The sequence below is a fragment of the Saccopteryx bilineata genome, chromosome 10 (genome assembly GCF_036850765.1).
Source record: "Saccopteryx bilineata isolate mSacBil1 chromosome 10, mSacBil1_pri_phased_curated, whole genome shotgun sequence".
In the NCBI taxonomy this organism is placed as follows: domain Eukaryota; kingdom Metazoa; phylum Chordata; class Mammalia; order Chiroptera; family Emballonuridae; genus Saccopteryx; species Saccopteryx bilineata.
In genome coordinates, this window is record NC_089499.1 from 8,723,112 (window position 1) to 8,734,710 (window position 11,599).

General features: G+C 47.3%; 1 protein-coding gene across 1 annotated transcript; it reads left to right on the plus strand.

Annotated features, from left to right (window-relative positions):
• The first annotated feature begins 2,782 nt into the window (after positions 1-2,782).
• Positions 2,783-3,934, plus strand: LOC136313968 (C-C chemokine receptor type 1-like). Its single transcript, XM_066244297.1, has one exon. The coding sequence runs from the start codon at positions 2,783-2,785 to the stop codon at positions 3,932-3,934; it is 1,152 nt and encodes a 383-aa protein (XP_066100394.1).
• The last annotated feature ends 7,665 nt before the right edge of the window (positions 3,935-11,599 follow it).

The window sequence follows — 11,599 nt, forward strand, 5'->3', positions numbered from 1 at the left end:
TGGGGCACAGACAGGGCAGAAGAAGGGGACAGTGAGCATCAGAAGTGGAGGACTAAGGGCGCCAAAGAGAAACTGCTGCCTCTCCCTGGTTTGTGAGTCTGATCATTTTAGAAAATATAGGATCCAGGGTTCTGGTATAAATTCCTCCACTCCCCATCTTCAAAATAAAAAAGAAAGGAAGAAAGAAAAGCATGGAGGAGGGTGGGAAGGTTGGAGAAAGGGATGGAGTGAGGGAGTGAGGAAGAAAGAGACAGAAGTAAAGAGGGAGAGAGAGAGAGAAAGAGACACAAAAAGAAAGGAAGAAAGAGAAAGAAAGAGAGAAAGAAAGAGAGAAAGAAAGCTGCTCACTGACCACACCCCGCAGCAGTCACTGCTCCCCATTCCCAGCTCAGCAGCTACACAAGTTCTGGGAACAACTCATGACCACCTACCACACCCCACTCCGCCCCCTGCACCCATTTCCTTGAAACAGAGCTCCCCAGCAGAAGTGCCGTCAAATGACCAGACAAAAATCCGTAGAGTGAACTCAGCCTCCAGGAACTGGTCATTGGTAGACATTGTGGCTATTTGTGCACACCCAGCTGCATAGAGAGAAGAATTTGTCTCTTTCTTGTCATCCTGAATGACGGAGAACCCCAGAGTCCTGTCCTCATCATCAAGTGAATAACTTCCTACTCCTTCAGGACCTGGAACCTTGAAAACAAAGACGCTAACAGCTCTAGAAACAAAAGTTCGTGGACAGAATCCCTTGACAGCAGAGTAAGTGGCACTTGTCTTTTCTGTCCTGTCGGCTTCTGTGGAGGGCTATCCGGGGGAATCCGTGCACGCAGTGCGTCCGTTGGCCTCTTGACGCACCTGCAAGGCAGTGAACTGCGTAGCAGTGCCGAATTGGCAGGTATTATAAGATGGGCAGTCAGATGTGAAATATGCTCTTATTTCTGATTAAACAATAAAAGCTGTCTTCAATAATAGATCATTATTGACTGATTAAGAAAGTTGGCTCAATATTAAGAGACAAGAGGCTGTTTCTGTGGAAGGCTATTCTAGAGGAAATTACTTGCAAAATTTCCCCCATGTGAATGAAAATCATACATGATGTATGAGGTCATTGTAGCAGGAGGGAGCTATGAATTAGAAAAGTCTTTGTAGATGCAGAATGGTTTGGAACTGAACAACCTCTTAAGGAGACTAGAACCGAGGGTCCTGATACTCAGACTGCAGCTGACTGGGAGGAGGTAGTATTTCACCCTCTGAACGCAGGGAGCTGGTCAGGTGACCTCTTCGGATGCGTCCATTCTGGAGTACTAAGAGAGAGGCAGCAGAATATTTTCCTAAGTACAGAGTGGTTTGGGGGCTACACGAAGGTCTGTACTTCAACTGTTTCCCCCTCAAAATCGTGAGAGTCTTAGATTTCCAGATTTAGAAATTCCCAGGAGTGTGCAGAGCCTGCCACCAGGCTCTGGGCCACTCATTGACTTTTCAGTCTCTAGTCTGACCTGCAGGACAGCTCTTAGGCTATTCAGACTGGCGGGGAAGGATTTGATGAGCTGCTAAATATTCCATAACAGCCTTTCCTGAAGAGAGAGCCCTGATTTCCAATGTTACTGATTTTGCATGTAAACATGCCCACTGTGGTGGATTTCCAGTTACCAATATGCTGACTGTGGGGTTGGGGACATATGTACACAAATAGTTTTATGAACCAGGAAAAGCCAGCTGCCCCCCACCTCAGGCCTGGTGTCTTTGCCACACAGACTGCCCTCCCTGCTCAGAGACTCACCTACTTCCAGGATGCAGCATGTTGGCACTGGAAGGTTCCAGGCTCCAGAGCCAGAGCTGACCACTGTGCAATGTCCTTGGGGCAGACTGTGGAGACAGACAACAGCATGGCCGGCAGGTTGGCTCAACATGGCCCTTGGATTCTCTTTCAAGGCCCCGCCCCAGCCCCAATCCCTTGGGAGCAGTTATTACATGGTGCCCTTCTGTAGAAAAAACAGTGAATGGAGTAAGAGACATGGGGGATGCAGGTTACTTTGTTTAATGGCATCTGACGATGCTGACTCAACGGGCCTTCTCCTTTGCCAAAGTTTCCCCACAGACTGGGCTCCCGGGGTCAGTGTTGCATGAGCCACCCCTGTGCTTCCAGCTGCCTGTAGCTTCCACTCTAAACCCTGTGGTCCCCATGATGCTGACTGCCAGCTGATTAGCTGGCCCTGGAAGTGGGAGCTGGAATCAGAAGTTGTCAATTCAGCTTTGTGTCTGATGTCCAGCCTGGGTTTCTCTAAAAAGCGGTCTGATTACTCAGTCACTGGGCTAGGCCAGAGGTGGAGGAGGAGTGACCCAGATAAATGGATTTAGCAGAAAATGATAGTGAGGTGTCCAAACAACTTTCCCCATAGGCTTTAAGTTTCTAAGGCCACTGCAGACATAAACATTTCTATGCAGGAAACATTTATGCAACAGGGTACAGGGCAGAGCACCATGGGTTTCCTTGACAACAGTCATTGCCACAGAATTTGAATCCATGCTTAGGTGCACTCATTGTTTATTGTCTTCCCACCCACAGTCCCCAATAAGCTGCATTTTTTTACAAAGGCAAAGAGACCCTGGAACCCCCTAGCTCCACACTGGGTCCCAGGACATGGTACACGGTGGGCACTCAGTAAACAGCTGTGAAGAAGTTGAGACATAATCTCTGCCTTGTCGGTTGTCCAGGGCCCACTGCCTGTAACAGCAAAGTGAATACAGAAACCACCTTCCTGGACCCACGGGAGAAAGCAGGATGGAAATTCCAATCAATACAGTGAACTGGGACAGGACCACAGAATTTGACTATGGGGACACAACCCCATGCCAGAAAGAAGACTTGAGGTCTTTTGGAGCTCAGCTGCTGCCCCCTTTGTACTCCCTGGTATTTGTCACTGGCCTGGTCGGCAACATTCTGGTGGTCCTGGTCCTCTTGCAACACAAGAGGCTCAAGAACATGACCAACATCTACGTCCTCAACCTGGCCATTTCTGACCTGCTCTTCCTCTTCATGCTGCCCTTCTGGATTCACTACTATCAGAAAGATAACTGGGTGTTCGGTAATGTCAGGTGCAAGTTGCTGTCGGGGCTTTATTACGTAGGTCTGTACAGCGAGATCTTCTTCATCATCCTGCTGACCATCGACACATACCTGGCCATCGTTCATGCTGTGTTTCCCCCGCGGGCCCAGGTCCTCACATTTGGTATCATCACCAGCATCATCACCTGGTTCCTGGCCATCTTGGCTGCCATCCCGGGCTTTTACTTTTCTGAGTCCCAGGATGAGTTCAGTCCTTACTCCTGCACCATTTATTTCCGTCTTGAATACCACAAACACTGGAAACGGTTCCTGGCTCTGAAACAGAACATCCTGGGGCTGGTCTTGCCTCTGGTGATCATGATCGTCTGCTACACGGGGATCATAAAGATTCTGCTCAGACGGCCCAATGAGAAGAAGTCCAAAGTCGTCCGTCTGATTTTTGTCATCATAATCATGTTCTTTCTCTTTTGGACGCCCTTCAACCTGACTATGTCTATTTCTGCTTTTGAAGACGTCCTTATGGACAATAACTGTGAGCAGAGCAAACAGCTGGACCTGGCCATTCAGGTGACAGAGGTGATCTCCTACATGCACTGCTGTGTCAACCCCATCATCTACGTCTTTGTTGGCGAGAGGTTCCGCGAGTACCTGCGTCAGCTGTTCCACAGGCTCCTGTCCCTGAGCCCGGAGAAATGGCTTCCCTTTTTCCACACCGAGAACCAGGAGAAGGCCAGCTATATGTCCCCATCCACAGGGGAGCAGGAACTCTCTGATGGGATCAGACTCATGCGTAGCAAGAGTGACCCACCAGGCATGGTGGTTGGAGGGGAGGCAGCTTCAGTGTCCCGGCCCAATTGTGACAACTGATCCAGCATGAAGCAACGCCACCTGGTGTGAGGTGGATCACCTCTGGGTCTTGAGCGTTTTCTGTGAGCTTCTCCCTGGAGATGAATGAGTGAGCTGCTAGGTCATTCCAGAAGATCGAAGAAAGGGCACAAGCCAAGGGCTTTAACAAAACAGGGTTTCAGATTTTAAAAAATGAACATTTGTAAACAAAGCCACTGAGCATCCTCTCACCTCCACCCCCACCACCAGTGAACTCGGAAACAGTGATTTACACAGTGACTCAGCTCTGAGCCAGGAGCCAATCAGGAGCCAGCAGCTGCGTCTCCCACCCCCTCCACAGCCCCCAGCAGGGATTTAGGCTGCTGGAAACCCTGAGGAGCCTAGAACTCATGTTGGAAGGGCTTGAAGCTAAGGAGAGACAGAATTGGGGAACTGTCATTGGCACCAAAACTTCCCTTAATGAGAATTATGTTATAGTCACTAAAATCAAACCATTCAGGCTGAGGACTAGACCCAGACCTCGTGTATAATGTGTTGTACTTTTGGAAGTAGCCATAGAAGGAAAGTAGTTATTATTTCAAAAACCCAGACATCAAAATCACCCCTAAATCCCTCTACCCCCTTACAGAAAATGTACATTTTTGATGAACTTCCTTTTAGTTTATGTTTTCTCTTGTGCACATTCATGAGTATAAAAAAGATAGACTTGTGTTCTCACCCTTCTGCTCTTGTTCTTTTTAAGTAGTAGCACGTTCAGTCACTTTCCCAGCTCAATACATTATTTCAGAGCATTGTTTATGGTGTTGGCACTGAAATCCACGGCACAGACGCACTCAGATTGACTCGTGTCCCCTGGGAGACACGGGTGCAGGTGGAACGTATGTTCTCTAAAAGCCTTTTGTTCAGCCAGGTGGACAGCCCTAGGGATGCTGACAGAGCCCAGGTGGGGTGGGTGGGGCTGAGACCAGGGATATATGACCGCTGTGAGTAGAGCCTGCCACTCACACATGCACCACATCCTTCTACATGCTGTGATGGGGAGGAGCCTAATGAGGTGGTCAGTTTGATCAGGGAAACAGGCCTATAAAGATGCTGGACAGGGACTTGGAAGGCCAGCACCAAATCACTGTGTAGCTTTTGTTCACCTTCCAAAGCATTCTGTCTTAGCTCTTAATTTAGTAAATATAAAACCTATTTGAAAAAATAATTAGGTGAAACAGTGTAAGCAAATTTTCAATATAAAAGGTATTTTACTTGAAAAGAAATTCGTCCACTTATAAATCGACATACATTGTAAAACCTAAAATACAAAAGCGTTAAAACAGAAAGAAAATGTATGTAAGAAACTAAAAATTAAGACCAAGATGATACTATCAACTCCCTTAATGTATCAGGATATTATACAAATCAAATAGGAAACCACTTGGGTTTTTCTATCCCATAATTATTCTATATGCCCAAATATAAAAAAATTAACAAAGATATTAACATATAAGTCATAGAAGAAATGCATTAGTATAAAATCTCAATTACGTTGCTAATCAAAGAAATGCTTAAGACAGTGAAACAGTTCTTTTGCCTGTTAAGATGATAACCAGATGTCATTTAATTTTATTTTAAAAAATATCCAAAACATGTAAAGCTGATGCGACACAGTCCCTGTCACATATTCCTGATGGAAATGTAAATCAGTGCTCCGTTTCTGAAAAGCACTTTGTCAATGGATATCAAGATCATTTAAAAACCACACCTATAATTCAGCTTCCAGGATCTGTCACAGATAATGGTAAAATGCAACACATCTGGTAAGTTGATAACCGAGGAAGGGTTAAATAAGTGCTGTAAGTATGAGGTGGGATACAGGCACAAATAACTTCTAAAAAAATTTGTTGACATGTGAATATCCTTGTATTGTTACTGTCAAATAAAAATAATACAGAATTCTTCTGGCTTATATTTTGTAATATATATGCAGAAGACAAAGACAGGGAGAAAATAGACCCCAAATTCTATGGGATTATGTGTGTATCACTCAGAGTTTAATCAGAGACATGACATGAGATAAGATTAGGGTTTCCAAACTGTGTGCCGAGGCACCCAGGGCCACAGTGAACTCACAGTTCCAATTTTTTAAAAATTATTTTTATTTATTTATTCATTTTAGAGATGAGAGAGAGAGAGAGGAGAGGGGGGAGAAGCAGGAAGCATCAACTCCCATATGTGCCTTGACCGGGCAAGCCCAGGGTTTTGAACCAGTGACCTCAGCGTTCCAGGTAGATGCTTTATCCACTGGGCCACCACAGGTCAGGCACAGTTCCCATTTTTAAGTACTCCACACTGCACCTGACATTTCCTGGACATCCTGAGAACTACAAGTAGGAGAAGGTTCACAGTTTCAATGTCAGATTGTGGTGCATTCCTTTCAAAGCGGGCATGTCTCTGCAAAGCTGGGTTTCCAGTTATTTGAGATAAATCAGTGTGGAACAGGAACTGAGAGGACAGTGTCCCACGGATTCCAACATCTGCCCACCCTGCCTACATATCCCATTGGAATGGATTATTTAAAATGAAATAATATAAATATTTTTCAATATGTATGTATTTTCAAGCAGCTATAGACAAAAATCACTTAAGTTGTTTGAATGTAAACACTTATGAGGTGAACAGTTCGGTTCTTCCTTTGCCCTCTGGTCGCTGAGGAAAAGTACGGGGACCTTAAGGGCTCTAGGAACTGCATTTCCCTGCATTACTTTGATGCCCCAAGCAATGAGTATCATATGACCCATCTCTGCTAAAAATAAAAAGTATAAAAGTGAGTGAGTGTGTGTGTGTGTGCATGCACGCGTGTGCACAGGCCTCTCACCTGTGCACACGTGTGTGGTATCGGGGAGGGGACAGCCCACTGAGCAGCAGCTTGTTTAGGCCTCCAGCTATAAGCACAAGATGTCTTCCCACTCACATGCGGGCCAGCCCAGCTCTCCCGGGGAGAGATCACTCAAGGCCTGCAGACAAAGGCCCAGTGAAAATGTAGTTCCCAAACGTGAGCAAACATGGGAATCACAAGAAGGTCCTGTTAAAGCCAGAACGTCTGATTCAGTAGGTGTGGAATGGGACCCCAGAATTTGCATTACCTGCAATTTTCAGGGGGTGTCGATGTTGCCGCTCTGGGTTCCAAACTTCGAGAAACCCTGCTGTAGGTAGTTCCGTGTCCCCCTATCCAGGGGCGTTCATCCCTGGACCAGGGTATCCCCCGGCCATGACATTCATTGGTCCTTACTGCAGCGACTTGCTTAATAATCTGTGAGGCTGGCTAAGCCGTGGGCACCTGAAGAACTGTATCAGTCTCTCTCGGTCACCGCTACATCCCTATCACTTATAGTGCCTGGCATGTCATGGGTACTCGATAAATACAAGTGAAATGAACAAGTATATGTGCCTGGCATGTCCTGTCTGTGTCGTGGGGGCCACAGAAGCCTAGAGCAGGGCTAGAAAGCTGGCCAAGAATCACAGTTAGTGACCATGTTTCTTACTGTACACATGACCAAGGAAGAGGCCAGTGTCACAAGCTTTGTTCTCTGGAACTGACAACCAACCAAGTACAGCAGATAAGCAGACACAAACAGATCTTCCATTTCCTGTTGCGGGGTAGGGCTGACTGATGAACACTTGGTAGAGTGCTCTAGTGGGGGAGGGGCAGGGAGCTCAGCTGTGCCAACACTGTCGTGCATCTGAGTCTCTTGAGCACCCCGTGGGCACACCCCTCAGCATGCATGTCTACACGCTGCAGCCCCTCCAACAACACGGAGCTCCCAGCCTGGTGAGCGGGGCAGACAGGAAGCCAGAATAGCACAGGAGGGAGCCGTTGACCCATGGTGGTCAGGTCCAGATTACATGGACACTGCCTGGTGTCCTCACCACTCAGGCCTGAAGTCGGATGACCTTGCATGGCCCCTACGTTCCAAGTAGGACTGAACCCGCTACCCACGGCTGCTGGGTCTCTGTGACTCTCATCATCAGCTCCTTACTATTCCAGTTCCACTATCGCGCCACCCTGCGGTGTTTTCTGGAACCCGTGCACACTCACTGCGTGCACCCGCATTTCAGGCTCATGGTTTGCACCTCTATGGACACCACACATTAAGACAAGCAGCTTTAATGTCTTGAGCACTGCACCAAATCATTCATTCTTGGGTGTGTGTATGTATCTCTCTTTAATTTTCTCTATAATGTTGACATTATAACCCTGCCTTACAGAATAGGAAAGACACACTTGGGAGCTTAAATAACACATGCAAAGTCAGTAAAAGGTAGACCGGGGATGGGACACAGGACTGTCAGATGTGAGAGGCTCATCAATGATGCGTCCCTCACCCTGCTCTCCATACAAATGCAGCAAGTTCCCGGGACCTTCGCGGAAGCTGTCAATCTGGTTACCTTCCTGCCTCTTTCTCCCGCCATCTCTCTATAGACAGGCTGGCAAAGGGGGAGACCCCACCCAGCAGACTCATGGGATGTTCCATGATGACACCTCTTCTGTTGTCTTCATTTTCACAGATGAGAAAACTGAGCCTGAAGGGACATTTTCAAAGCATGGTCATGTACATGATTTCTGATTTTTTTTTCAATGTTTGTTTTTAATGCATTGTGTTGACATGGTTTCCAGTGTCTGCATTTATGATTTCTGAATCATTTGATAAAGAGGAGCCATGACTTGGAAAAGGTAGTGATCTGCTCATGTCTCAGTGGAAGGCTGGGATCTGAACTAGGCCTGTGTGAGACCATTGTATAAAACCAGATCCTGGGCTCAGAAAGGCAGGCCACAGTCCATTGGACCGAACTTTATTCAGGCTGGAGGGTGCTGTAGGGAAAACAGCGCTGTGGGGTTTGGGGAAAGATGGGGCACCGACAGGGCAGAAGAGGGGGACAGTGAGCATCAGAAGTGGAGGACAAAGGGTGCCAAAGAGAAGCTGCCACTTCTCCCTGGTTTGTGAGTCTGGTCATTTTTGAATATATAGGATCCAGGGTTCTAGTATAAATTCTTCCACTACCCATCTTCAGAATAAAAAAAAAAGGAAGAAAGAAAGGATGGAGGAGGGTGGGAAGGTTGGAGAAAGGGATGGAGTGAGGGAGTGAGGAAGAAAGAGACAGAAGTAAAGAGGGAGAGAGAGAGAAAGAGAGAAAGAGACAGAGAAAGAAAGGAAGAAAGAGAAAAAAAGAGAGAGAGAAAGAGAGAAAGCTGCTCACTGACCACACCCCGCAGCAGTCACTGCTCCCCATTCCCAGCTCAGCAGCTACACAATTTCTGGGAACAACTCATGACCACCTACCACGCACCACTCCGCCCCCTGCACCCAATTTCCTTGAAACAGAGCTCCCCAGCAGAAGTGCCGTCAAATGACCAGAATAAATTCTTAGCATGAACTCCGCCTCCAGGAACTGGCCACTGATAGACATTGTGGCAATTGATGCACACCCAGCTGCATAGCGAGAAGAATTTGTCTCTTTCTTGTCATCCTGAATGACGGAGAACCCCAGAGTCCTGTCCTCATCATCAAGTAAGGAACTTCCTACTCCATCAGGACCTGGAACCTTGTAAACAAAGACACTAACAGCTCTAGAAGCAAAGACTTCGTGGACAGAATCCCTTGACAGCAGAGTAAGTGGCACTTGTCTTTTCTGTCCTATCGGCTTCTGTGGAGGGCAATCCGGGTGAATCCGTGCACACAGTGGGTCTGATGGTCCTTCCTTTGACGCACCTGCAAGGCAGTGAACTGCATAGCAATGCTGAGAATGGGAGGATTTATGACATGGGCAGTCAGATGTGAGATATGCTTTCATTTCTGAATAAAAAAATGCTATCTTGATGATGGATCTTATTGACTAATTAAGAAAGTTTGCTCAGTATTAAGAGACAAGAATCACATTCTGTGGAAGGCTATTCCAGAGCTAATTACTTGCAAAATTTCCCCCATGTGAATGAAAATCATACATGGTGAATGAAGTCACTGTAGTAAGAGGAAGATATGAATTAGAAAAGTCTTTTTAGATTCAGAATGGTTTGAAACCAAACAACTTCTTAAGAAGACTAGAACCAAGGGTTTTCAAACGCAGACTGCGGGCTGACTGGGAGGAGGTAGTATTTCACCCCTGTAGGCAGGGAGCTGGTCAGGTGACCTCTTGGGATTTATCTATTCTGGCGTTACCAAGAGAGAGATAGCAGAATATTTTCCTGTGAACAGAGTGGTATGGAGGCTACACGAAGGTCTATACTTCAACGGTTTCCCCACAAAGTCAGGAGAGTCTTGGATTTCCAGAGTTAGAAATTCCCAGGAGTGTGCATAGACTGCCACCAGGCTCTGGGCCACTCATCGACATTTCAGTCTCTAGTCTGACCTGCAGGACAGCTCTTAGGCTATTCAGAGTGGCAGGAAGGACTTTGATGAGCTGCTAAGTATTCCATAACAGGCTTTCCTGAAGAGACAACCCTGATTTCCAGTGTAGCTGATTTTGCATGTAAACATACCCACTGTGCTGGATTTCAAGCTACCAACATGCTGACTGTGGGGTTGGGGACACATGCACACGGTTGGTTTTTATGAACCAGGAAAAGAAAGCAGCCCCGCATCTCAGGCCTGGTGTCTTTACCACACAGACTGCCCTCCCTGCTCAGAGACTCAGCTACTCCCAGGATGCAGCATGTTGGCACTGGAAGGTTCCGGGCTCCAGGCCCAGAGCTGACCTCTGGGCAACGACCTTGGGGCAGACTTTTGAGGCAGATGACAGGATGGCAAGCAGGTTGGCTCACGATGGCCCTTGATTTCTCCTTCGAGGCCCCGCCCCAGCCCCAATCCCTTATGGAGCAGTGTTATTACATGGTACCCACCTGTAGGGAAAACAGTGAATGGAGTAAGAGGTCAGGGGGATGCAGGTTACTTTGTTTAATGGCATCTGACGATGCTGACTCAACGTGCCTTCTTCTTTCCCAAAGTTTCCCCAAATTGGGCTCCCGGGGTCAGTGTTGCACGAGCCGCTCCTTGTGTTTCCAAGCTGCCTGTTGCTTCCACCCTAAGCCCTGTGGTCCCCATGATGCTGACTGCCAGCCAATCGGCTGGCTCTGGCAGTGGCAGCAGAAATCAGAAATTTTAACTTGGCTCTGCTTCTGATGTCCAGCCTGGGTTTCTCCAGGAAGAGGGCTGATTATTCAGTCACAGGCTCGGCCAGAGGTGGACAAGTGACACAGATGAATGGATTTGGCAGGAAATAATAGTGCCCTAGCTAAGGCGTCCAAACAACCTTCCTCATAGGCTTTAAGTTTCTAAGGCCACTGCAGACATAAACATTTCTATGCAGCAAACATTCATGCAACAGGGCACAAGGCAGAGCACCACAGATTTCCTTGACAACAGTCACTATCACAGTATTGGATCATGCTAGGTGCACTCACTGTTTATTGTCTTCCCCACCCCCAATCCACAGTAAACTACAGTTTCCACAAGGACAGAGAGACCCTGGAACCCCCTAGCTCAGCACTGGGTCCCAGGACATGGAACACGGTGGGCACTCAGTAAACAGTTGTGAAGGGGTTGAGATATAATCTCTGCCTTGTCTTTGTTGTCCAGAGCCCGCTGCCTGTAACAGCAAAGTGAATACAGAAACCACCTTCCTGGACCCACGGGAGAAAGCAGG

Excerpts from the sequence above, each read along its gene's own strand:
- LOC136313968 (XM_066244297.1), top strand. The coding sequence starts at position 2,783 with ATGGAAATTCCAATCAATACAGTGAACTGGGACAGGACCACAGAATTT.